The 25,664-nt window shown below is 47.4% G+C and overlaps 1 protein-coding gene and 1 pseudogene across 6 annotated transcripts in view; one reads left to right on the forward strand and one right to left on the reverse strand.

Moving 5' to 3' along the window:
- The window catches only part of LOC146206668 (uncharacterized), a 146,955-nt gene that overhangs the window by 28,075 nt on the left and 93,216 nt on the right, over positions 1-25,664 (reverse strand). For 5 of the 6 annotated variants that reach the window (XM_084591455.1, XM_084591453.1, XM_084591451.1 and 2 more), the window contains exons 8-12: positions 19,844-20,186; positions 16,190-16,270; positions 16,049-16,117; positions 15,784-15,961; positions 7,374-7,445 (exon numbers count right to left, since the gene is read on the reverse strand). In XM_084591455.1, coding sequence (XP_084447581.1) covers positions 7,374-7,445; positions 15,784-15,961; positions 16,049-16,117; positions 16,190-16,270; positions 19,844-20,186 — 743 coding nt within the window. The remainder of the gene's footprint in view (positions 1-7,373; positions 7,446-15,783; positions 15,962-16,048; positions 16,118-16,189; positions 16,271-19,843; positions 20,187-25,664) is intronic. The other variant, XM_084591456.1, reaches the window with a different exon arrangement.
- On the forward strand, positions 3,940-6,102 carry LOC146206669 (uncharacterized; annotated as a pseudogene).

Genomic DNA, 25,664 nt, shown 5'->3' on the forward strand with positions numbered 1-25,664 from the left:
TTCTAAAGTGCGATACGATACCAGTCACCGGCGGGTCACATACTCTGTAGGTAATTTAGTCAGGCTGTGGCGTCCAATTCGGCGCCGTGGCCTACATCAAAAACTCTTGGCCCACTATGACGGCCCATATGTGGTTGTCAAACGCATCAGCGATTTAACTTATGCAATAGCCCACCTGACAGCATCGGGTTGTCGGTCTGCCAAAACCGAACTATGTCATGTTGCCCGCTTGAAGCCGTGTCGGCCTCGCACGACCCACGAACACACCCAGAGGGCTTAGGCTGAGTAGGGGAGAAATGTCACGCCACCGATGACGAGGAAGAATTGTGCTGGTCTGGGAGAAGAAGAAGAGAAAGCGTTGGTGCCTGGGGTCTAGTAGGCTTCACCTTATCCCACTGCCATATCACTGTAAATAAACACCCCTTTTCTATTTCACCGTAACATTATATATATATATATATATATATATATATATATATATATATATATATGACAGCGGCCAGGTGGCGTCGCCCAGGGCAGCAGCACCCGCGTCGAGCTCCGATCAAATCCGCACGCATCGCTGTTCTGCGCCACCAACCCCTGAAAGTTTTCAACCGGCGCGTAACCTCATCACTGCGCACCGACTGATACCAAGTACAACCCGGTACCGTTCTGCACTGCGTGGCAGCGGCTGTTCGAAAATCCGAAGCGGCTGCCGCCCTCGTAAGCCTCGCAGCCCCGCAGCATAACATGGACTCCTCGGCCCCAGCGACGCTCCAACCGCAGCCTGCCCCTGGAAACATCGCCGCCATGCCTCTCACCGCCGCACCGTCCGCCGCCACCTCGAACGATGCCCTCCTCGACTCCGCGGACTTTACCCCCGACCCCGCAGACGGATGGATTACACCCGCAGCCCGTAAGACACACACTGAGCCCCGTTCCCGGTATGCCCTCCACTCCGTGTGCGTGCAACTCCCTGCCGCCGCCTTTGCGCCTACTGTAAAGCCCTACTCTCTACTCACCGCCTTCTCAGCTCCCTGCCGGTGCCTCTTCCGACATTTCTCTCCATCTCCGGCCCCAGCAACGGATTGCCATCATCAAGACCTCGTCCCAGCTGATTGCTTCACGCCTGAGTGCCATTAATCACATCACCCTCAACAAGGAAGAAATGTTCGTGCACTCATACATCGCAGCCCCCACCAACTCCTGCCGCAGTGTGATACACGGCGTCGACGCTGGCCTCTCCACAGCTGCTCTCATGCAAGGCCTGGAAAGCTACTCTGCAAACATCCTCAACGCCCGCATGATGGGCACCACCGAGTCCGTCCTCATCACCTTCGAGGGCTCAGTAATTCCAAACACCGTCTATTTTCGCCGCGCCGCGTATCGCTGCCGCCCACATCACCCCAAGGCATATAAATGCACCCAATGCCTGCAATACGGGCACCGGACTTATACCTGCACCGAACGTTCCCTCCGCTGTAACATCTGCTCTACTGAGCTCCAATCAGCTGACGACGCCCATCCCTGCTCGCCATGGTGCCATCACTGCAAAGCAGACCATCCACCGTTCGACACCGCATGTCCCATTCAGTATCAGCAAGACCAAGCCCGGGCCAAAGCTTCATATGAGCAGCGCATCAAGTTACGCAGTGCTACGTCGATTCATAAGGTCTCACCACCTACGGGCCCGGATAGCACTGCCCTACATGCGAATCCGCAGTCATCTGCGCAATTTTTATCTTCTCTACCTGCCACATCTACCTGGGGAAAGAACCAGCCTCATCAGGTGCCTCTTCAACCGCCATCTACAGCACCGACCACAGCGTTCCAGCGTCCTGCTACTGTTCAGTTGACAGCCCAACCTCAACCTCAAATCACGGGACCAAAAGAACCCACCCCGCATCAGTCCACCTCCGCAGTGAACCAACAGGCGGCCCCTCAGGAGAGGTTGCCCCCGGTCAAACCACAGCTGACAGCAACTTCGCAAGACACCCCCTCATGCTCAGGTACGCCAGGCACTCTCCCATCCCCCCCTCTCCACCCCTCAGGAGAGGTTGCCCCCGGTCAAACCACAGCTGACAGCAACTTCGCAAGACACCCCCTCATGCTCAGGTACGCCAGGCACTCTCCCATCCCCCCCTCTCCACCCCTCCTCCGCTAAACTTTTGCAACAATACACTGATCTAAAAAACCGTCTTCTTCCGTGTGAACAACAACTGACGGAAATCACCCAACGTGTTTCCACCCTCGAAACCCTTGTTTCTAACGTTCTCTCCATTGTCTCCCCCCTCGTCTCCCGAATCGAGGAGCTCACCTACAGCGTCGCTTCCCTCGAAAAAACCATCCACCTGAACACTCCCACCCCCATGCAAGCCACCTCCCAATCTCTCAAACGTACACACCCAACTCCGGCGGCAGAGGTAGGTCCTCTACCTCCACCCCCGCCGTCTTCGTCGTTCTCTCCCACCTCTAACGCACTATAATGGCTAACACAACCGCACTCCAAATTGTGCAATGGAACTGCCGCTGCCTCAGGACAAATAAAACACCTCTGTATCAATGGCTTCTCACTCTTCCTTCTCTACCGGCTTTCCTGCTACTTCAAGAAACACGCCACACTCATAACATCCCTGGATACCGTGGACTGCACAACCCCAACCCTACCAAACCCCTCGTTTCCTCTTTCATCCGTAGAGACCTCAAGTTCGAACACATCGAAGTCCCGACCGTGCTACAACCCTATCTCATTGCTTTCGTATTTTATCCCTCACCAAAACAGCGCCCTATATGCTTCCTCAATCTCTATAACAGATCCACCGAATACTGCCTTTTCAAACCACTCTTCTCTTTCACTGCATCCCTAGCTCCCACCCACGAGCTGCTACTGGCAGGAGATTTCAATGCCCCGCACGTCAGCTGGGGCTACCCGACTACATTACGGCCTGGCCGCATATTTCACACACACATTATGCAGCATCACTTCACCGTACTCAACACTCCTGACACACCCACACGCACAGGCACAAGCACACAAAAACCGTCCACACCTGTCCTCGCGCTCTTCCTAGGCTCCACACAAATCACCTGGCAAAGCACGGACGCACAGCTCCTCAGCGATCACTATATCATTCTGTAATCTCTCGATCTCTCTCTACGCCACCGGAAAAGTACCCGACACCTCACAAACTGGGAATCATTCCGCAAAATCCGCACTTCCACCTCATCCCAACTCCCCCATATCCAGATTGGCTCCAATCTCTTCATTCGGCACGACAATCTGCAACTACGACAGAAAAGCCTTCTGCGCCCACTGTAACTCCTGACCCACACCTAATCCGCCTGTGGAAGCGGCGCAAGCGACTCCTTAGAAGAATCAGACAACAGCCACACAACCTCCAACTCAAAGAAACACTAGACCGACTACACTCTGACATAACACACTACTGTTCGACCCTTGAGGCATCTAACTGGGATAAAGTTTGTAACCGCATCAATGGCACCCTCCACCAAAAATCCACCTGGCATCTCCTCCGCTCCCTTCTCGGTCCCCAACCCCACCCCACCTCCATCATCGATAAATTTCTGTCCCTGCAAGGTCCCGCTCAACTAGAGCAAATTCTATCGAACCTATACATTCCTCCACCTCTTCTATCAACCTATCCAGCTTACACAGGCGCCTCTCAAGCAGATCTCGACAAACCCTTCTCTCTCAACGAGCTTGATTTTGCTCTCACACAAAATTCCCGCTCCTCGACACCAGGTGAGGACCTCGTCACCTACACTCTTCTTCGAAACCTTCCTGACCCCGACAAAGAAACTCTTCTTTCTTACATCAACGAACACTGGACTGAGGGAACTTTTCCCGACGAGTGGAAATCCTCGACCATTGTCCTTATTCCGAAACCAGGTAAACCGTCTACTCTCCAAAACCATCGTCCCATCTCCCTTACCTCATGTGTGGGAAAGACTATGGAACGGCTAGTTCTGACCCGCTTTCAGGAGCATCTCGACGCCATCGACTTCTTTCCTCACACCCTAATCGGGTTCCGTTCTCACGTCTCGACGCAAGACCTTTTCCTCCTCCTCGAACACACATTCCTCCAGCCCCCCTCAGCTCAGGTACATGCCTTGGTCACAGTTGACGTTCACAAGGCATTCGACAACATCAGTCATGATCACATGCTCGACTCCATTCAGACCACTAACTGCGGGCATAACACATATACTTATCTCCGTAACTTTTTGCAGAACAGGACGGCCCAATTTCGACTACAAGATACTCTTACTGAACCAATCGCCCTAACACGTGGCACTCCACAAGGTGCTGTGCTCTCCCAGACTCTCTTTAACATCGGCATGACCGCACTAGCCAGAAAGCTCACCTCCATCCCCGATCTGCATCATATATTTTACGCTGATGACATCACACTCTGGTGCACCCGCGGGTCCCCCGGAGATGTCGAAAACACACTACAGCAAGGCCTTGACCTCATCTCCTCTTTTCTTTCTCACACCGGACTTCAACCAGCACCGGAAAAATTCGAACTCCTTTTCCTCACGCATACACAATATCAACGCTCCACCCAGTCACTCATATCACTACATATCGATAACCAACCAATACCCCAAGTCAATTCATGCCGGGTTCTCGGTATGCACCTTCACACGAAACAAAGCACGCCCTCCGTTCAGCAGGCCATTAACACATGTCATCAAGTTACTCAATTGGTTCGGCGTGTAGTTAAGCGTCATGCTGGACTAAGCGAGTCACGTGCCACGCAGCTAGCACACGCCTTGGCCCTAAACAAAATCCTCTACTACATACCTTACCTTCCGTGTGTACATCGTCTTTCTTCGTCCTCGTCCCTTGGCTGGTTTTTATTCTCTGACTATGTACCAACTGACCCAGATTTCAACCCTCCTTAAACTTACACAGCAACACCTTACCAAGCTCAGTGCCGCACTCAACACTCTATACAAAGCCGCACTACATCTCCCAGTTCACACGTCCAACCCACGACTCTACGAAACAGGCCTTTTCCTGCCTCTTCCTGCGCTCATCAACCTCCATCGGGAGCGCCAGCTAGCCCGCTTGTCCAGCACGCAACAGGGTCGATGGATTCTGGGAGAGGCTGGAATACCCCCCATTGATCTTCCTCTCCACATATCCGGTCATGCACTCCCTTCTAACCTCCGGATTGCACCCATCCCTCGGCACATGCAGCCGGGGCTACACGACGATCGTCGACTGGCACAAGCTACCCACCACAACCCTCCTTTCTCTACTCATACGGTGGCGTACACAGACGCCTCACGCCTTTCAGACACTGGCACCGGCGCATATGTCATCCATTCCCCGCATCTTCCGGACCCCATATGCCAGACGTGTGGACCTTTTAGCAACCCTCCCTGCTCAACCACGCTTGAAATCACGCCCATCGTGCACGCCACTCAGACATTCATGCAAATGTCCTCCACAAACAACTACATTATATACACGGACTCACAAAACGCTCTTCGATCCATCCACAACCGCACCATACCCGTTGACTTACGAGACAGTCTCGATGAGGCCCTCTTCGCCTTACGCCCAGCCACTGTCACTCTAAAGTGGATCCCTGGTCATTCAGGGATCGCCGGAAATAAGCTGTGTAATCAGATCGCCCGCAATTTCCATAACCGGGCTCCGGTGATCCCCTGGGTCAGCCCACCGACAAGTGACGAGGCATACGCTCTAAAACACATCCTGAAAGAGCATTATAAGCAGCTAAAGGAAGATTTTGCCCGTCTTCCGGCGCCCCACCCAGCCCTCACTATCCCCCAAGCCAGAGTTCTCCGTAAAATTTAATCAAATGCCCTCATTACCCCGGCGCGCCTCTCCCTTTATCACATGCGAGCTGACCCCTCGTGCCCTAACTGCCCCTCCATCTACGTGAATCTTGAACACTGTCTGTTCCTCTGTCCTGCCGCCATACAATCCTCACACTATCCATACCCCCCACCTGTATCCTGGCGTGCCTGGCTGGAATCTTCTTCACCGAAGGAACAACTAGCCTTGGTACGACAGGCAGCCGACCTGTTGGACGCTTAATTTGAGTCCTGAATAAAGTGCATTACTACTACTACTATATATATATATATAATGTTATATAAATGCCTCGAACATACTTTCCATGCATAGCGAGAAGAACGTACTCAAGCAACATAATTATCCATTCAGAAGGCACAAAACAGCCTGTTCAAACTGCATTCAGCTCGGCAGCACTCTTGAGCAGTACTCCTGTACTGCACCTGTCGAATCTCAAACAGAACTGATGGGACAATATAATTTCAGGGCAATAGCATTTAGGTGCATGGATAACCTGTTTATTTTGCTTTGAAAAGGTGCCTATTGACACTATCATTGTGTTTGAGACGCCATGCGGCAGAAGCTTAATTGCCGAGAGAGCTAACCATGACATTATAGCTTTCCTTTACAAGATGGATACTAGTAAGTACTTCCTCCTTAAATAAAAATGTACTCCACAACACTTTGTGAAGGTCGAACTAATAAACAGTTTTACACACTTTCCTTGAGCTTGCTCGCCTGCCTGTTTTGGCCCCGTACCGCAAAAAAGCCCGTGTCTGCATTGTTCTAACGTGGAAATTTACAAGGAAGAAATAAAAATTCTTCCGAACATACAGGGAATAGAAAACTGCCTCTTCAGATTGTGAAGTCAGCACAAAGCTAATACACCATAAATGCAAAGGTGATTACCCTTTCCCAAGACCTTTTACAGGCCTGGATACCTTTCAGAACAAGGCCTGTTCCACTGCCTGGCTGTTCACTCGATGAAGAACACTGCAACAGGAGCCCTGGTTTGTTGGGTTTAACGTCCCAAAGCAACTCAGGCTATGAGAGACGCCGTAGTGGAGGACTCCGGAAATTTCGACCACCTGGGGTTCTTTAACGTGCACTGACATCGCACAGCACACGGGCGCCTTGCTTTTCGCCTCCATCGAAAAGCTGCCGCCGAGGCCGGGATTCGATCCCGCGTCCTTGGGAACAGTAGTCGAGCGCCGTAACCACTGCGCCACCCCGGCGGGGTGCAACAGGAGCCCTGCTTTAAGCCAAGGTTCACAGCACGGAGCCATTAGGAGGTAAGGACTATTTCCGCCAAACAAATGCAAATCAGTACGTATTGGTCTGACTTTGAACCCTGATCTTTGCTGAACTTTTTCAAGGCTGCACCAACCACTCAAAATGCACACCTGAGAGATAGCTCTTGACTGAAGCCAGAAATATCACACCTTAAAGACCAGCATAATAACCAGGGTCCATAGAGCACCACCAGTGGGGTGACCCAGCTGAGGGTCACATCAGGAGTGCACAGGGCCTGCCCGCTCACCTTCTCTTCCGGCTCCTTATTCCGCGCATCACGTCCACGAAGGCTTTTGGTTTTTGTTGTCTTCATCATCAACTGGGTTGCCAAAAAATCGTGATAGTAAAAGACATATGACATAAGGTAGCACTCTGCAAGCTTAGTTCTCAGGCAGCAGCCAACATGACTTTGCCTTTTTTTTTTTTTTTCAAATACCATCTACACCAGAAGTGACACTGAATGTATTCTTTTTGACACAATATTCAGCTCACCCATATACAAGTAGAAATGTGAGGACCACTGAGCCAGAAGTACACATTTACTAATGCGTGCATGTAGTGGCTCTCTCACTACTTATCGTTAAAACACCTTTTCACCTAGTCCACATAAGCCTAGTCAAGTATGGTCAACGTTTAAGCAGGAACCTGAACACGTTACAAACCTGCCCATGGAATTCTGAACACTACAAAACAGATTATTTTTATAGCTTTTCATAGTGTTGGCATCTTTGGGAATGAACCTCAAAAGTAATGCAATCGGTGATTGATCTAGCAGAGTTAAACATCAGACTAAGTTGATATATTATGAGCGTCCAGGAGGCGGTACATAAAAATACATTGTCATGCAGCACCTCTCCATCTCATCTTTAGGAGCTCTACATGCAGTGAGAAGAGGGAAGGTAGACATCGAAATATTGCCAAGGGCACATGCACAAAGTAAAAATGCAGCAGCAAGTTTTGTACCAGCCCTCTGTGGTCACCTGCACCCTTTATTTCATAATGCATAATCTAGTTTGCAACACTTTAAACAAATTACCCTCTAGAAATGACGAAAGAAAGGATATCTTCTCCAAGCTAAAGCTTGTTCCACAAACGCCACTGATTGCTTAGCACAGGAGTAGTCATCTTTGCATGCTGGTCGTTATTGCCTAATGATCCTTTCTTTCATTCAGTTGCAATCTCACTGCTAATGGCTGCCATTAATAATTCTCATTATTTGTTTACAACATATGCTGTAGTGTTGAGGAATTACAGCCAGGAAGTGAATGAACTTCCAAAACCAATCCTGTACAATACCAACAAATGTCCACAAATAACAAATGCACACGACAAACCAACTATAAGCAAGCAATCAAAATGTTCAGAACATGATAAAACTATGCACTATGTCGCAGTGCAAGTAGAATAACCATCATGGTCACAACGAGTTAAAAGGGACCTGTAATCTGCAGCGCAACTGTCATGGTGATACAAAATCACGGCAATATAAACAAGCTGGAGTGCAGCATGTGCACATTATATACGATACAACCTTGTTATCACGTTCTTAAGTGCTGCATTCTTCTGGCTGCTACATTTTCATCAGCTAGAAATCACCGCTTCCATAAAAATTCATGCAGTAAAAACTTGGCTGCCAAGTCGAATCTGTTAGCTTTTGAGCGTGCCATGCAACTTCATTACAGTGCTTGGCACCAAGGCAGCATTATGATAGCCTACTGAAAACAGGACAGGCACGAGCACACTGGCATGCACTTCCAGCACCGTTGTGCCCACACTCAGAACAGAGAACAAGACTATACTGTGGGCAACACTGCAAACGAGATGCAGTTGTGCAGAATTGCCTCTCGGGCATTATTCTATAACCCCTGTTTCCGTAATCACCTACATCTTATATATGCATTATCCTGATCGCAGGAAATGGTTCACATTGGTTATGAGGTTTGAGATCCCAGAGCAACTTGGGCTATCAAAGAGGAGAGATAAAGAAGGTGCCAAAAACAGTGCTGACACATACATGTGCACCCAAACTTCAAGCACTCTTCACTGATGGCTCCACTGCACCAACAGTTCAACATTCTAACAAGACGAAAAGTGTGTGCTGGACTTTCTGTGCATGCATGCAACTTTCAGAGACACTGACTCTTGTAAATTCTAGACAGGCATGCTGCCCTTGCTAAAAGTAAAATGAATAAATAAATATAAATGGCAGACAAAATAGGTTTCTCGTCTTCATATGCACTTCCCAGCTACTAAATTTATTATCATTTCCATAAAACATTGCTGATGTGTGCTCGATTTCTATACCCCTAATATGAGCATCATGAGGTGCAACTTATTATTTTCTTGGTCATTCCACATACACTGCCATTTGTCCTTCCGTTTATGCTGCAGTAGCTTCATGCATTCTTTAGGTGGCATGTTTACTTTCTCATTAGTTTAGTTGCGAGCTAGTTTAGCGTACGTGCCTGCTCTCTCACTGCCGTGAACGCCTACATGACTTGGGACCCAGCAGAATATTATGTTCTGATGTTGTGATCCTTTTTATATTATGGATTATGTCACATAGTGGTGTGTCAGCATATCTGAAATTTAAAGCTCTGAGGTCTCTAAGAGAGTCCGTGTAGATAACACTGTTCTCAATGCCCTCATTCATTACTTTTTCCACAGCTACCAGGATGGCGTAACATTCAGCTGTAAATATTGATGTGCACTGATGAAGCCTAATTATTTTTCCCAGTTCTCTTCCACTACTGTGGAGCCCACATAAATAGAAGTTTTGAACACTCTGGGTAAAACTCCATATATTTACTGTATTTCTCTTTTACTGTGAGATATTCTTGTATGATGCATTGTTTAGGGGTATGAAGGGGCACTGAACAAGGGTAACGGGGGTACGCCTCAGTTCGCAGGTCGAGCCAACGTTTCGACAAGTGGACTTGTTGAAACGTTAGCTCGACCTAGGCGTATCCCCTTTACCCTTGTTCAGTGCTCCTTCATACCGTGTAAACCATCTTCTTCCTCCCGTTCTACCTGAATTCTTTAGGGGTGTGGCTTTTGTTGAACTGCATTAGAGTGACATTACATACAGATGGAAAGTTGTACCATTGGAGCAAAGGGCTGTTGCTATGAGCAGTACCAGGCAGTGTGTCCAATGTATCAATGTCACAGCATCTCGCTTCACACCGCGATATCACTGGGCTCGTTGCTGGGGGTTTAATGGTGAATATTGTTCGGGAGGGACAAGTTGAGACTATAAAGCAGCAGAGGTGCTTTCTTCGCGACATTATTTTGTGAACATGAGTGTTCTTCTTTTATCTTCCAGAGAGGGCTCATTTCCTTCCCCATATAGCCTAGCTATTGGGGACATTCAGTAAGTTCTGTATAACAGGCACAGACTAAGATTTCGTACTAGATCTAATTGTTTTAAATACGAACTTCTTGCTTAACCGCAGAATATACATCCATAACCCAGAAAAGAGCACACCAGAAAGCGGTAGTACTTGGAGGAGGCATGCTCTATCATAGCCCAAACATTTGCATGACAGAACTTGAAGGATAATCAGGGCTCCAGAAGCTTTAGCTTCCAAGTTTTTTATGTGCCGCAGGAGTGCGAGTTCTTTGTCAAATCTTACAAATAAAAATTTATGTTGTTGCTTTATTGGAAGCATGGTTTCATTTAAACGAAGGGTAGGGACGATCTGCAAGCCACTTCTCTGAGCGAGAAGGGAACAGCAGCTGTTCTTGTGGAGAAAATCTGAATCCGTTTTTGTTTGCCCAATTACATTGATAAGCTCGATGATGTACAGTCTTTGTCAAAAGTGTTGAGCACATGGGGTCTCCTCTTGAGCCCCTTAGTGCCACTTGTAATGCATTTCCAGCATTCCGAATCTCTCCATGGTAAGAGCTTTTGTTCTGCCCTCTCCAATGGGAAGAACTTCCACTAATGTTAAATCAGCGCCACTACACGGCTCAGAAGCAGACCCTCTGGGCTCTACACTTGTGACAAAGGCTGTTTATGCTACCTTGAGGCAATCAACAAACTGTGTACATAAAACTTCGGAATTTCTAATTGTATGATAAATAGTGAGGTATTTAGGATATACCCCTGAGGTACGCAATTTTCCTGAATGAAGTTTCTTGAAAGGGTGGAGCCTAGGTGTACTTGGAAGGAGTGACTGGGATAGGAAATCATTTACGCAGTTCAACACCCTTCCATGGACGCATAGACCAGGTAAGTCTGAAAATAGTATTGTACCTCAAAGTGATGTCATATGCCTTCTTCATATCAAAGAAAATTGCAAGACAGTGCTTATTACATATGAGCGCTTCTCGAACTGTGTTTTCAAGGTGTACAAGGTGCTCTACAGTGCAGTGTGCTTTTTTTTTTTTAAACCACATTGGTATATCAAGAAATTCGAGAGATTTAAGTTAACCTTATCCTCATACTCAGTACAGTATGAAAACAATTGGCAGGGCAACTTGAGAAAGCTATGTGTCTATAGCTACCAGGGGCGGTTGGTGGCTTTCTGGGTTTCAAATATGGCACAATAAAGGGTATTTTCCAGCCAGTAGCAATTTTCCGCAAAACCCATTGTTGGTTGAAAAACCTCAAAAGTGCCTCAACATACAGTACCGAGAGTCGGCTATCTCATCAGAATGTATTTGGTCAAGGGCAGGTGCTATCTGTTTACCAAGAGAGAAGTATTGTTTAGATTTCTTGAAGTGTAATCAATTTATTCTAAGACTTGTTCGGTCTGCCACTTGTCAGAAGCTCTTGTTTTTCAGCTGTGTTTCTGTAATTTAGAAATGCGTCTGTATAGTGGGCGGAGCTAGAAACATTGGAGACATGTTCACCCAATATATTTGCCTCTGCTCCCATGATACAGTAAAATCTTAGTGATACGAATTTCGGGATGATACGAATTCGCGAAATCCCCCGGCCAGAGTGCATTGTGTACAATGTGCAAAATTTCGGAAGGTCCGGACACTCTCCCGTGCCACTACGGATGATACGAACGCGCGACCTGCGACCGCAACCTTGAGCACTACACAATGCCCGCACATCATTGACTCCGCGATCACCAGCTGCGCTGTATGTACGCATCACGAGCAATTTGCGGTGACGCGGGGTCCGCACCCTGCCGACGTCGCGATTTTCTGTCGGGCTCACACCGCGAAAAGCTTTCAGCGGCGCGTGGCCCATAAACCACAGACGTCGCAACCGGCATAGCTGGTGGCGGCGTACGCGGCTGGTGCGCACGGACGGGACATCACTGCCTCCGCAATCGTGATCCGCGAGCAGTTTGTGGCGCTGCACGGCCCGCAGCGCCGTGCATCCCCTGGCGCGCGGCCGTGAGTATAGTAGTCGGCAGCGGGCGCGCACGGGCCACACATTGTAGACTTCGCGACCGCTAGTCGCGTTGTACACATCACGAGCAGTCTGCGGCGCCACGTGGCTGGCACGTCGCCGTCTGTTTTCGTGCTGTACGCACAGCGAGAACTCCACAGAGGCAAGCAGCCCGCGCGTCACCGGCGTCGCGATCAACTGTCGCGCTGTGTGCGCCACGAGTGGTGCGTTGTGACCGCGTGACCGTAATAAACCTTCTCGGACGTAAACAGATATGCGAGACTGCCTTTCCTATGCTTCTGACACTTATTTTTGTTCATTTTGATGATACGAATTTTTTTCCGACCCTGTGAGATTCGTATCACCAAGGTTCTACTGTAGTTTGTGTGCCAGGAGCTATGAGAAAGGAGATTAGAAAAGGCAAGAAGCTCGTATTAAATTTACCAAATCCCTCCCACACTTTTTTTCAGATGTGATATAGCTGTTGATGGATGACACACACCTTTGCCAAGATTCTTTTTCTGCACTGCAGCGGATACATCACACTTCAGTTTATGCCTTTTTAAAATTTATGAGATTTTAATGAGTTGGACGTCTCCGGAAACTTCCCCAAGCTTTATGTTCTATTTTTTTTTTTATTTTTGCTTCTTTGCACTTCGTCCTTATGATTTCGACTTACTACACCTGATGACTGTGGTATGAACGGACAACTGTGCTGCGGCAATGTTATAGGTAGTGAACATTTCTTTAATTTCATTGATGCCCAGATTATCTGAATACATTTTATCAATTGTGGCTTCGGATTGAAACAGCGCCCAGGTGGCTAAATGAAGCTTCCATCAAAATGGCTTTGTAGGAATGGGTGATGGTGACGATGCCATTTACAGGTAAGCGGAGCTTCCATATGGAGTGCCAAGATAGTCCCGTTTAAAATCAATAAAAACAGAAGGTGAGCAAAACAATACAGTCGAACCTGGATATATCGAACTCGAAGGGGATTGCAAAATAGTTTGATATATCGATAATTCGATATACAGAAATTGGCTTGTGACGGCACTTACAATGCGAAAAAACGATATCATATTTGTCGCGTAATCAACCCACTCGCATAATATACCCACCCTCCACTTTTGCACCCGAGAATTTAAAAAAAAAAAAAAAAAAGAAGACGTTAAGGCCAGCTCGCTCACATGCAAGCGATTTGGCGATCTCAGCGACGATGCGGCAGCGACAGAGCGAAAATTTTCGAACTTGGAACTGCTTCCCTCTCGCTGCTCGAGCCACCGCGGCAGCTCAAAACAAGGTTTCTCTGTCGCCGCGGCAGAAATCAGAAATCGCGAGCGTTTTCGCTTGCATGTCGATGGCGCGCTTCACTCCGTTTCGGTCCTGTCATCCACAGCTCATTTCTTGGCAGCGTGTCAAGATGCTGCGCAGCGATAACGTCAGGGCGCGTTTATCTTTTGATGGCTCCTGCGGTGACAGGGAGCGAACTTGGCACAGTGCCCGTGATGGCTTGATTGCACAAGCCTGGTTGGATTTATCACGCCGCGCTTGGAGCGGGCATCATGATCGCAGCAGCTGACCGTGTGCTTTCGGTGATCCATGCATGCAAGGATCAACGACTCCCGCAAAAAAAAAAAAAACCCTGCCGCTTCTTAACATCCGCAGCCGCCACATCTTACGCTACGCCGCGCGTACAGCACACCGATAAAAATGGATAACTCTCGCAAAAAAAAAAAAGAGAGAGAGAGAGAGAGAGAGAGAGAGCCACGTCAGCCGCCGCCACACACTACAGCGTCCGACTAGTGTCCGACGTCTGTCTGAAAACTGGCTGAGCTGGCTTGGCACATGCGCAGCGCGTGCTGAAGGAGAGAGATAGCTCGGCAAAAGAATGGGCACACCCACGTACATGGCTTGCAAACGTCATGTGCTGGCGCGCGGGAAACGATAACTGCAGATGCGCGCGCCTTTGGGGAAGGGGCGTGGCGCTGCCCAGAGCAGCCGTCGCTGAACTGTCCTCTCATTCCTTGCGCGTGTGGCTTGAAAACGTCAAGCGGCAAACGGCCAAGGGTAATGCGATCGTCTTTGGGGAAGGCCCACTTTCCAGTGCGTGGTGCGGAGTTCGATATATCGAACGACCTGTGAAATTGAGTTCGATATATGACGCGGCTTTCCTATACTTTTACATGGGATTTTCAAGGGGATATTCCGCGAGTTCGATATAACCGGGTTTGACTGTAAATGCAGGCAACTGATTTTCCCCGTGCTCGGCAAGAAATATGTATGCTTTCCTGCATTCAGCATTGACTGTAGTCACTGAAACCCTCCTCCAAAGAACAAAACGTTGCACCAGTCAGACAAGCCCTGAAGGGCGGGGCCTCGCGGTAATACCTGAAGTTATGCCCTATGTACACAAGGTGTCACACACTCTGAAGAAGGTGATTAACAGGCATAGGGTACCGCTGTTCAGCCCCTAACAAGTTGAGTAAACTTTTACCTCGGATTTGTGGCGCTGAACGCCCAGGTGAACAATAAAACATCAGCGTACTTTCATCTCCTGTGTGGAAGGAGTTGTATACAAGATACCCCTGACCCGTGGAAAGTCCTATATGTATAGGGCAAACGAGCAGATGTATTAACAAACGCCTTGGGGAACATGGCAAAAAGGTAGATAGATATAAAGATAAATATGCCAATTTGGTCAGACATGTTTACACGTGCAAGTGTCAGCCTCGACTAGAAAAGGCGAGGATTCTAGGCAGGAGCAAGAACGAAGAGACCAGGCTATTACTGGAAACCTTTCATATAAAGAAAAAGGCAGCCTTGTGCGTCAGTGATAAGTCAGTGAATTTGTATGTGGCAGAGTATAATTTTCTTTGTAAAGGTAGTGCACGGTGATAAGCCACGACTTTGATAATGTAAGTTTTGTTAAGTGGGCGTAGCCTGACGGTATAAATGCATGTGCATGTCTTCTGAAATAAGCAGTTGGAAGTTGGCGCCTGCCTGTTATCCCCTTATCTTTCTCTTTTGTGTGCGTTAAATTTAGCGCCAGAGTCTTTTCCCAGCTTTTAAAAAATGTTAGACCAACTAGCCCGGCAAAATGCTTTAATGTTAAACTCTGCCACACATTATAAATGTAGCAATGTGTGACATGCTTGTGTAACATCCACAGGTTAAACAAATGATGTGGCAGTAAATACATGCTACATTTTTCTTCTTTCTAGTAAAACATTAGTTCATTACGTTAGTATTTTGTTGAAACAAAGCATGACACCCCTTAGGTACTCCAGAAGATATCGAGAAGACTGACCTGTATATACAGCATGACTTCTTTCTGCATTTCAATGGCCATGTGATAGACATCATGATCACAGTTGTTGTACATGATGGCATTATTAAACATAAGCATCATGTCTCTCTGGAACTCCAAGGTAGTCTTGATGTATCCACTTTCAATGTTCTTCTTGATTGTATGTAAATCCATTGGTCTAATATAAAAAGAGGAGAAAGGAATGACAGCGAGTCAAATATAAATAAAAGCAACGATGCTACAAATGCAGGTAAGAATACAAAACCTGTAGATGATGCTATGGTAACCAGGAGCCATTTCATCAGTGACCGGGTGCAAAAACACATTTCCAAACCTGGAAGCAGGTTGGTAGAAAAGCAAATGAATGACACTCATCAAGAAAAGCTTCCACAGCTGGACCACATACTTGTGATTGGCTGCTGATCTCCAGACCAGCATGATAGACTTCTTCCACACATTGTAGTCACGCACAACCTCAGAGTCCTCACTGCAAAACAACCACAGCATGTGTCATCCTTTATTATAGTGGGGTAAGGCCTGCCACACAATATATTAGCTGCATGGATAAGAAAAGTAAAATCGCAAGAAAGCGCACCTTGAACGGCATGCATGAACTCAAGAAGCCACCACACCATGCATTAGGTCTTTCTTTGCCGTAGAGAAAATGATGTATTAATCAACAAATAACATTGAAGCTAAAGGAATGTGCTTTTAGCCATATAAGTTTGAACAACGAAATACAGTCGAACCCTGAGGGGATCGCGAAATAGTTCGATAATTCGATATACAGAAATCGGCTTGAAACGCCACTTGCGATCGTGAAAAACGATACGGTATTTGTCGCGCAGTCAACCCACTCGCATAATGAACTCACTCCGCATTTTTGCTCCCGAGAATTTGAAAACAAAAAAAAGTAAGTTCGTAGGCGCATCCCTCCGTTTCAACCGTCGCATCCAATGCTCATTTATTGGCAGCGCACCAAGATGCTGCGCAGCGATAACGTCAAAACGTGTTTATTTTTTTTACTATAGTTTTCATAGATCCTGCGGTGGCAGGGAGCGAAGTTGGCAGAGTGCCCGCTTGATGGCTTGATTGAAGCCTGATTCGATTTATCGCGCCGCATTTGGGGTGCGGCGGGCACAGTTCACTACTACAAAATTATTGGCAAGCGTAAAAGCTGCAAATGCCATTTGAAGCGATCAATGCTAAATGCCGGTGTCATAATCGAAACCGACTGCATGCTTTCGTTGATTCATAGATGCAAAAATGAACGACTCTCGCAAAAAAAAAAAATTCTGCCGCTTCTAAACGTCCGCAGCGCCATAGCATACGTTCAGCATGAGGGATAAAATAAAAAATTCTGCAAAAAAAAAAAAAAAAAAAAAAAAAACATCTGCCACTTCTTAGCATCCGCAGCCGCCGTAGCTTACGTGCGTTATACACGCGCGTTCAGCACGACACGAGAAGACGCGAATCGCACGTCAGCCGCCCCGTGCAGAACGTTCACAACACACACTGGAGAAGCGTCTGCCACGGGCCGAGCTGGCTTGTCCGCGCATGCGTAGTGCGTGCTGCTGCGAACGAAGACAGAGAAAGAGAGAGGAAGGGGAGAGATAAAGCTCAGCAGAAGAGTATCACGTTTTTCCCCTCTCCAAAACACCACGGCTGCATTGGTTCCCTCTCATTCCTTCACATATATGACTCGCAAATGTCACATGCTAGCGCGGAAGCGATCATCGCAGATGCGCGTGTGTTTGGGGGAAGGGCGCTGCGCTGCCCTAGACCAGCAGTCTCCAAACTGTGCCCTCTCATTTCTTCCGCGCGTGGCTTGAAAACGTCATGCGGCAAACGGCCGAGGTGATGCGATCGTCTTTGGGGAAGGCACACAGTCCAAACGTGGTGAGGAGTTCGATATATCGAACGACTGGTGAAATTGAGTTCGATATACGACGCAGCTTTTCTATACTTTTACATGAGATTTTCAAGGGGATATCCTGAGTTCGATATAACCAAAATTCGAATTATCCGGTTTTGACTGTATTTGTTGAAACAAGATTTTACAAAATATTAAACAAAACGTTTAAAACTACACTTGTATTTGAAAACAAAGAAAAGTTATAATTTTTGTGGAATATACACAACATTGGACCTCTTAGGCTACTCCCAGTTAAAAAACATAAGTTCCAAGTTGAATAATATTCTTGGCACAAAATAACAACTGGACATGCAAAACGAGGCCAATGACAAAAACAAAACTGTGAAAGCTGATGTTCCAGCCTCGTTTTTAACGTCGTTGCTGTCAGAACTTAATTCTGATGGTATAAGCAGCACGTTACTCTGCTGCTTTGGGTGTCGATAGAACCTACTGCAGACAAGGCGATGTCATGATATTTGCAACATTTTCCAGCTTGCCTCTCTTGTTTTTGGCCTGGACGCTACCAGCCATGGGAATGCAGTCAAAAAGTAATGCCTCAAGTGAAAAAAGAAAACAACATTTAAAGTGAAACTTCAGTTGTTTCATAACATGCCGGATGGCTCAGCACATCATTAATTAAGCAAAGCAGATAGCTCCAAAATCAGTGTGGAAGCTATTGCTGGTGGACTAATAGCTGTACTGCGTCTATGGCAGTGTTAAAAAACTTGTGGCTCGAGAGAGAAAAAAAAAAAAACTAAGTCGTAAACTAAACTTCACTTGTCTGATTATATGTCAAATGGTGCAGCGTGTCCGCTGGCCGCAAGAAAAGCTCTGAAACTGTAGTGCAATGCTATCGTCAGTGGGCTAACGATGCTCAATGGGCGCAGTAAGGTAACAGTTAAAAAGCTACAAAGACCATGACAACACAATTGACATGAGGTTTTGCTAATATTCAACTCTTTGAAATATCATAGTGACTAGCGATATTCAGAAACCTAGAATATTTTCAGGATTCGAAAATTGCCGAAAACAAGCTGCTTCGAAGCTCGAATTTAATGCCACATTACTCACTTTGATATTTTAAACATTCAAATATTTGCACTACTCTTACACTGTACAATCCAGTTAATTCAAAGTCAGTGGAGCTATGAAAAATGTTTTAATTACCCAAACAAGCAAAAAAAAAAGAAACAAAATATAGGGCCCAGGCCAAGAATCCATTGTTCCACCACGCCACACTTTCTGTAATTTCTCGTGGGATGGCATCAATGTGCCTCAACTCAATGCAGGAAATTATGAGCACAGAGCCTCGAGATTATCCAAGTTTGCTCTAGTGCTACTTTGCCCTAGGGTGCAATTGCAAACTCAAATGAACCGGGCACAGAGCGCACAATATGAACTTTCCCACAGCAGAGATGATCTGCATATGAATCAGCTGACGAATGGAGCCCCATGCATCCAGTTGGAAACAGGCACCTGTATGCGGTGGGTACTCCTCCTGTAGCCCAAAGCTAGCTAATTTACATCCTGCAAAAAGCTCAGTAAAATTTCATACGGTCATTTTTCTGACGGCACTTAAAATAACTGTGGTGGTGGTAACCATAAAAATAAATGGCGCAGGCCAGTGCTGCAGTGTCATATTGTAAGACAAGCACAGCTGTTGACATGGTTGAAAGGTGCTTTTAAGCACCTTCGCTATATGCAGCCTTGACCACAGCTAGGCTGAAGGGGAGCAACATTACCAAAACACCGAGAAATCCCACGGCTACATTGTAGTGAAGCCCATCTTCTCACATGCAGGCACAAGCCGTACCAAAGCGGTGTTCTATGCTGGGAATTCGTGTTTGGGCAGCTACACCATCGCTTTGCAGCACTGCTTCGCAGCTAAACAGGAGCCATCGCTTCATTGGTCTGTAGCAAAACTGGGATCAGACATTGACACATGGCGCCCCCCAAACCTTTGAATTAACCAAATTGGTGCTATCCGTTGCCTTGAATTATCTGTTCAAATTTACGCAAGAGATTATGGAACAGCAGGAATTCAAATTATCGAGGTATTACTGTGATCAGGCTCCTCTCCAAGTAGAACTCTCTATCGACAATGACCACTGACAGAAATTCTAAGCATTTAATATTTTTGCTCACCCCTGTAACATGGATGCTGGACTGTTTGGAACAGAATCACCAACAGAGCCAATCAGGTGTTTGCTCAGCTCCCCAGCACCATCCTCGGTGCCTGGCTCGGCATGCTGTGAGCCATCATCCTTCATGTCCAGCTCCATTCCACTAAAAGTCTCCGGTGTCTTGACATCTTCAATAGACTTGTCATCCTTCAACTTGTCGTCATCCATGTCTTCACTTTGTTGCTCGTCCAAGTTAGACAGGGTCTCCCCGGCTGGTGATGGCGAGCTGACGCCACCTTTCGACTCTTCCACATCGTCGTCTTCATCTACTGTTGGCTGATCTTGTGCTGTGTCTTGCGCAGCATCTGCAAAACACAAAAGAACACCTAGCACTGCCATCACATCCTTCTAGTAAAAGGGCAAGTACAGTACGGCTCTTACACAAATTTCTCGTTTATCAAAGCTTGAACATTCAAATACACCATTGGTCGAAGTTTCAAATGCCGCACAAGTGTTGCTAGGTTGTTCTAGTAAGCTGATGACAGGCTCCACAAACACCCCAACGGACGTCTACACTGATCAACAAACACCTCACAAATGGGCTGTTTTCTACAGCTCTTAAGCTGCTCTATAAAGTCTCAAAACTGCTTTGGCAATGGCCACCATGAGCGATGAGTAGCAGAGATAAGGTACCTACAACACCTGGAACTGAAACAATGTCAAAGCATAATCTTCAAGTGGCTTCCAGGGTACAGTGGTATTGTTGGAAACAACTCAGCTGATGATGTCAGTGCCAACATTGTTCAGATACCACTGATGAGAGCCAACAGAGCAAGGCATCGGCAAGCGCTTGCCCTAAACACTGTCCAGGTCTAACCCCGACGGCTTGGCATGCTGTCCATTATTTCACTGCTGTCCAAATTATTCACTGTGATACGACACAGTCATGTCACCTGTGGCTGGGACTGGCTTCTACAATGCCCCCATCATCACAATGGCAGATCTGTAAAGTGTGGGAACTCTACTGCTTGGCCTCAATTTACCCTAAAAACTCGGGTATAATACAAGGTTTTTCTTCAGATTTGGCATGTCTGATTTCCACCGCGTATTATGTGCGGATTCTAACAAATTTCAGCCTAAATTCGCAGTTCCAGCCTCGCTATTAATCAGCACTATCAGCATCAGGCTTCCAGTGAGAGGAGGCACTACCTAGCTGTGACATTGGCTAACTGTTTCGATTGTTTCAGCTTCGCCACGCTGCCCTGCAATCCTTGTGACCACGGTGCCCGGAACCCACATGCAACGGAAGGAGGTCAAACTCAATACGCATGATGTAGGGACAGCGAAAGAATCATATCGACATGCTGCACAGGTGTCTCATGAGCCCCTCCAACCGTGCTGACCACGCCCTGCAGCAGAATTTTGAGAAATGTGGGATACTGAATGCATTTAGAGGTACTGAGGAAGAGTTTCTATAGAAAGATACTTCCAGCAAGGAACTTTCGCAGACAATGCACATGCAGCTTGTGAGCTGCTGTCCCATGTCCAAGCTGGCAGTGGCCTACTAGTCTAAAAAGCGGGAGGGCCGTGGGGCTTTCACGATTGCCGGGGCGAATGTGAGCTGCTTTTCTCCTCACGGTGCTTGAAATTCTCCGATCAAGTGTATCAGCGCGAGAAGTGGAGCGAACCAGCACTGGCACACGAAGGTTCGTGGCACAATTGGTGCAGGGTGGCATTGGATGCGAAAGCGCGGGGTGCGTACACCTCGCAAGGGAACAGCCAAATGAAGTGCAAATAAATACTTTTGCTGATCTTTCCTTGCTCGAATCATACGCAGATGAGCACATTTTTTTGCTATCCCGAAATTACACTTCGTGTTATATGCAGGTCCGTATTATATTCGCATTTTTACAGTCAATCTTCATCCCAGATAAAAGTGGTGAATGTGCTAATGAAATTCTCAAAAGGACTAACACTTTAGTTCAGTGTCATAAACTCAAAATGGCAACTCTGGGCATTCGTAGACATTCCCTACTGCCGCCACTACTACGAAAGGCTGCATGTGTTAATGTGGAGGCTTTCGGGCATTGGACTGTGCTGCCAGCATTTCCAAGGGGTTCCGTCAAAAATACACTGAATGCATGAAAGCTGATGCCATGTTCACGCATTTTTCTTTCATTTTACTGACTACCCCCTCCCCCTTCTTCTGTTGTATTGCATTCATGCAAATACAGTAGACAGTACGCCCACAAACTCAATGTAAAGAATGTGCTATGTAAAGAATGTGCTCAAGACGGACTGTTTCACCTGCAAAGGCAGTGTGCATGACAACAGCGACAAATGGAAAAGTACATGATGCATCTACTTGTGCAGTGGATAGCAGCCATGCTTCAGAAGGAAGCATAACAAAAGGGAGAAATTGGAAGGATGACCACGTGACTGCAGAACCTGTACTTCATGGCTAACTAGCCAAGCACCCTTGAATAACATGTAGCAGTACCTAAAACTGACAAAGAAAAAAAAAACAGCAAAAAAAAAGTAACAGGAAATATGACAAATGTGCTTTCTTACTAATCCTGATCGAAATCAGTGTCTCTTTGAATATGATCTGCCATTGCTTTTGTTGCAAAAGCAACACTATGCCAGCCAGCTCGGCTGGTCACGTATGCTCGTATGCCGTAGCCACAAATGGCAGGTGCAATGAAACCGTGGTAGGAGCTGCCAACTTGGGTCTCTCGTCTCACATGGGACGGTTATGTCAGAATCAGCCTGCCAGGACCCTGGTATTCACATTACCCTCATAGGCCACTAAGGCACGTTCATACGGCTTGGTTAAAGCAGGGCTTTATATATGGGCTGGTAGCCTACACTATTGTGTCCTACCCTTAAAGCCAGAGCTTAAGTGTCCCCCATATTTAGATGCAATAAATGCCTTTACCACTACCAACTAAAACGCCGGGGAACTTTGATGCGTTCAACAGAACGCTGGTTCCACGGAACGCGCTCTAACAGAAGGTGGCACCGTCGACGCCGCTGCCATTGCTGTGTCAAAATGTGCGAGAAAGGGGTTGTAGTAACCGGGGTCTATATAACTCCCCAGGCCAGTGTTGAAACTACATTGGATGTTCTGGCTACCGGAATGCCTAGCTGAACTGAAAAGGAATTGGTTGTCGTGGCGGGGACTTTATTAAAGACAAGAACTCCGCCTTCGTTCAAGCTGCAGAGGAGCGGTTTCTACTCGAGTTGAGCCAGTACCAACCTCAAACCACCACACACTGGGGAAGCAGTTTAGACTTTGTTTTAACAAAGCCTCGGCAGATATGGAGCACGTTGTCAGCCGAGTGGAAACCAAGTCCAACTACTTCACTGATCATCGCAGCGTCATCATAGGTATAAAGAATAAAAGCCTATCGTTACTTGAACAGTTTGTCTTGTCTATACAATAGAGCTAAACCAAACGCTTAACCCCAAGCATAGCCACGCAGCCATTGCTTTCGCAATTAAACTAGGGTTAACCACAGCTAAACCACAGCCAACTTTTTCCTTCCTCTCCTGGGCCTGCTTTGTGGGCTTCTGGAGGGCCGAGGCACACGTGAAAAATGCATTCTTAGATAGCATCGGTGCATCTCTGCACATGAAAGAGAAGCTGTTCCAGTCCACTAAAGACATTGGATGGAGACTTCTCTTTCTCACATGCATGCACAGCTTTTTTCCCAAAGCAGCACTGTGTTCCGGAAAGATGGAATGTGCGTGTTTCATGCCTTCCCTCATCAGCTCCCTTCAATCATACCGCAAAAAATATTCACTGTGTGAGGCAAGGTCATGTTAAATATACAGTGAAAGTTTGTTAATTCGAACCTCGATAATTCAAATTTTCGGATACTTCGATCTACACTACTTGGTCCGGCCAAGCCCCATAAAGATCTATGTATAAGAAAGCCCGTTAGTTCTAACACGAGTCGGTTCCGCTATGGATAATTCTAACTACGCGCTGCCGAGTCTGGGCGGGTTGGCAGAAAAAAAAAAATCCTCCGCAAATGGTGAATGAGCGGCATAACTAGAACAGCGACAGAATATGGAACCAGGTAAAGCCATGGAAGAGTGGGTAAAAACTAAATAGCGCCAATGCTGGCGCAGCAGCCGGTGCTGCCGAAGTTTAGGGGTAGGGGTTGGTAAGGGGTAAAGGGTAGGAAGTAGGGGCCTACCCTCTCTTCTCTGCAACCTCCGAAACTCGCAACTAAATACTCGTTATTTCGAGCCCTGTTAATTCGGTAATACAGATAAGTACTGTCGATGCGGTCCCAGCCAACGCCCATGAAAAGCTATGACTTCGAACGGGCGCTACAAATTATGCAGGAAAACCTTTCTTTTGTTTTCTTGCGGGAGTCGTTCATTCTTCCACTTATCAGTTGTCATTGGAAGCATGAGGTCAGCCGATATCATGGCTTGCACACCTGACTAGGCTTGCACACCCGACAAGCACTGGCACTCTGCCAAGTTCCTTCCGCCGCCCCCCCCCCCCCGCCCTTTCATCTCTAGAGAGCTAACGTTAAAGGTAAACACACTGTGAAGTTATCGCTGCACAGCATTTTGGCGTACTGCTAAAAAATACACTGTGGACCGTGATGACGGAAACTGAGGGAAGCGCTAAGGGATAAATAACGCCACTTTTAGTGCGTAGCACTACTAGCCACAATTGCGGATTTCACCGATGTCTCTCCGAAGCCGCTCACTCTCTCTCTCTTCGTGAACTTGAAGTGAAGAAAAAAAAATTGCCGACGCGTGCGTCGCGCGGCTCAGCATTGAGGAGGTGGAGCGGCCGCGCAGCTGCAGCAGAATCCGCTCTCTCTCTCCCTCCGTCCGTCTCGCAAAGAACTTGAAGGGAAAGAGAAGGTGGCGACGCCCGCATTACGCGAATTAACAGTGAGGGGGCGGAGCGCACGCACAGATCCAACAAGTGAGAGAGTGGGGTGTGTCAAAGTTGCAGACGTCGCTGCCTTCACCGGGCAATATTGTAAAAGCGTGTGGTACTCCGGGGTGAGCAATCGTGTGTCACTTGCGCATCCTCAACTTTGACATCTCTACCCTCGCATCCGTCACTCCTCAGCCTTCAAGGACAACAGACGTGCACGCGCGGCGCTTCCTGAGCCTCAGCTCCGAGCCGCTCGCCACAACGTGAAGCAGCTTGTGCTTACCTCCTCGCCTTAACTGGCGCTCGCCTTCAAGCGCATTTCCCTGCTCTTGGATTACCTTTCTTCGTCCTGGAGACCTTCTTACATGCTCGGAATGTATTGATGCAGAAACCCTGGAGCATCTGTTTTGCCAATTCCCTACATTCTCCTCAAATCTATCTCTCCCCCTTTGATCCCACCCCCGACCTTTCAGGCTCAGAGCAGTGCATTCCAAAGAGGGATGCAATACATCGTGCCTATTTTCGCTCCTCTCTCATAAGAACCGCTGACCATGGTGTAAAGAAAGCTGAGGACGTGGCTGCGCCGCGCGTTTCCTTCGCGTCGCAATGGATGAAGCCGGGCCTTCTGGCTCTGCGGCGCAGGTTTGCCGTGCTTGGCGTGCTGATCGAAGTACAACGGTTACAAAGACAGCGAGAACGCGACTCTGCTGATTCTGATATTGCAACTAAACGGTGCAAGAACCTAGAAACACAAAAAAATGAGGAAACGTGCCGAGCGTGCTCATGCAAAATGCAGCATAACAAATTGTAAAATGCTTGAAAAGTATAGCAGGGATAAGCAGCGCTACGCACCTACTTCGCATTTAGTTAACTCTTTCCCTACCGTAGGCAAAATGGGCGTTTTTTGTAGGTTTCAGTAGATCTTTTTTTC

Source organism: Amblyomma maculatum, chromosome 1 (genome assembly GCF_055883805.1).
Source record: "Amblyomma maculatum isolate TAMU_Amacu chromosome 1, ASM5588380v1, whole genome shotgun sequence".
In the NCBI taxonomy this organism is placed as follows: domain Eukaryota; kingdom Metazoa; phylum Arthropoda; class Arachnida; order Ixodida; family Ixodidae; genus Amblyomma; species Amblyomma maculatum.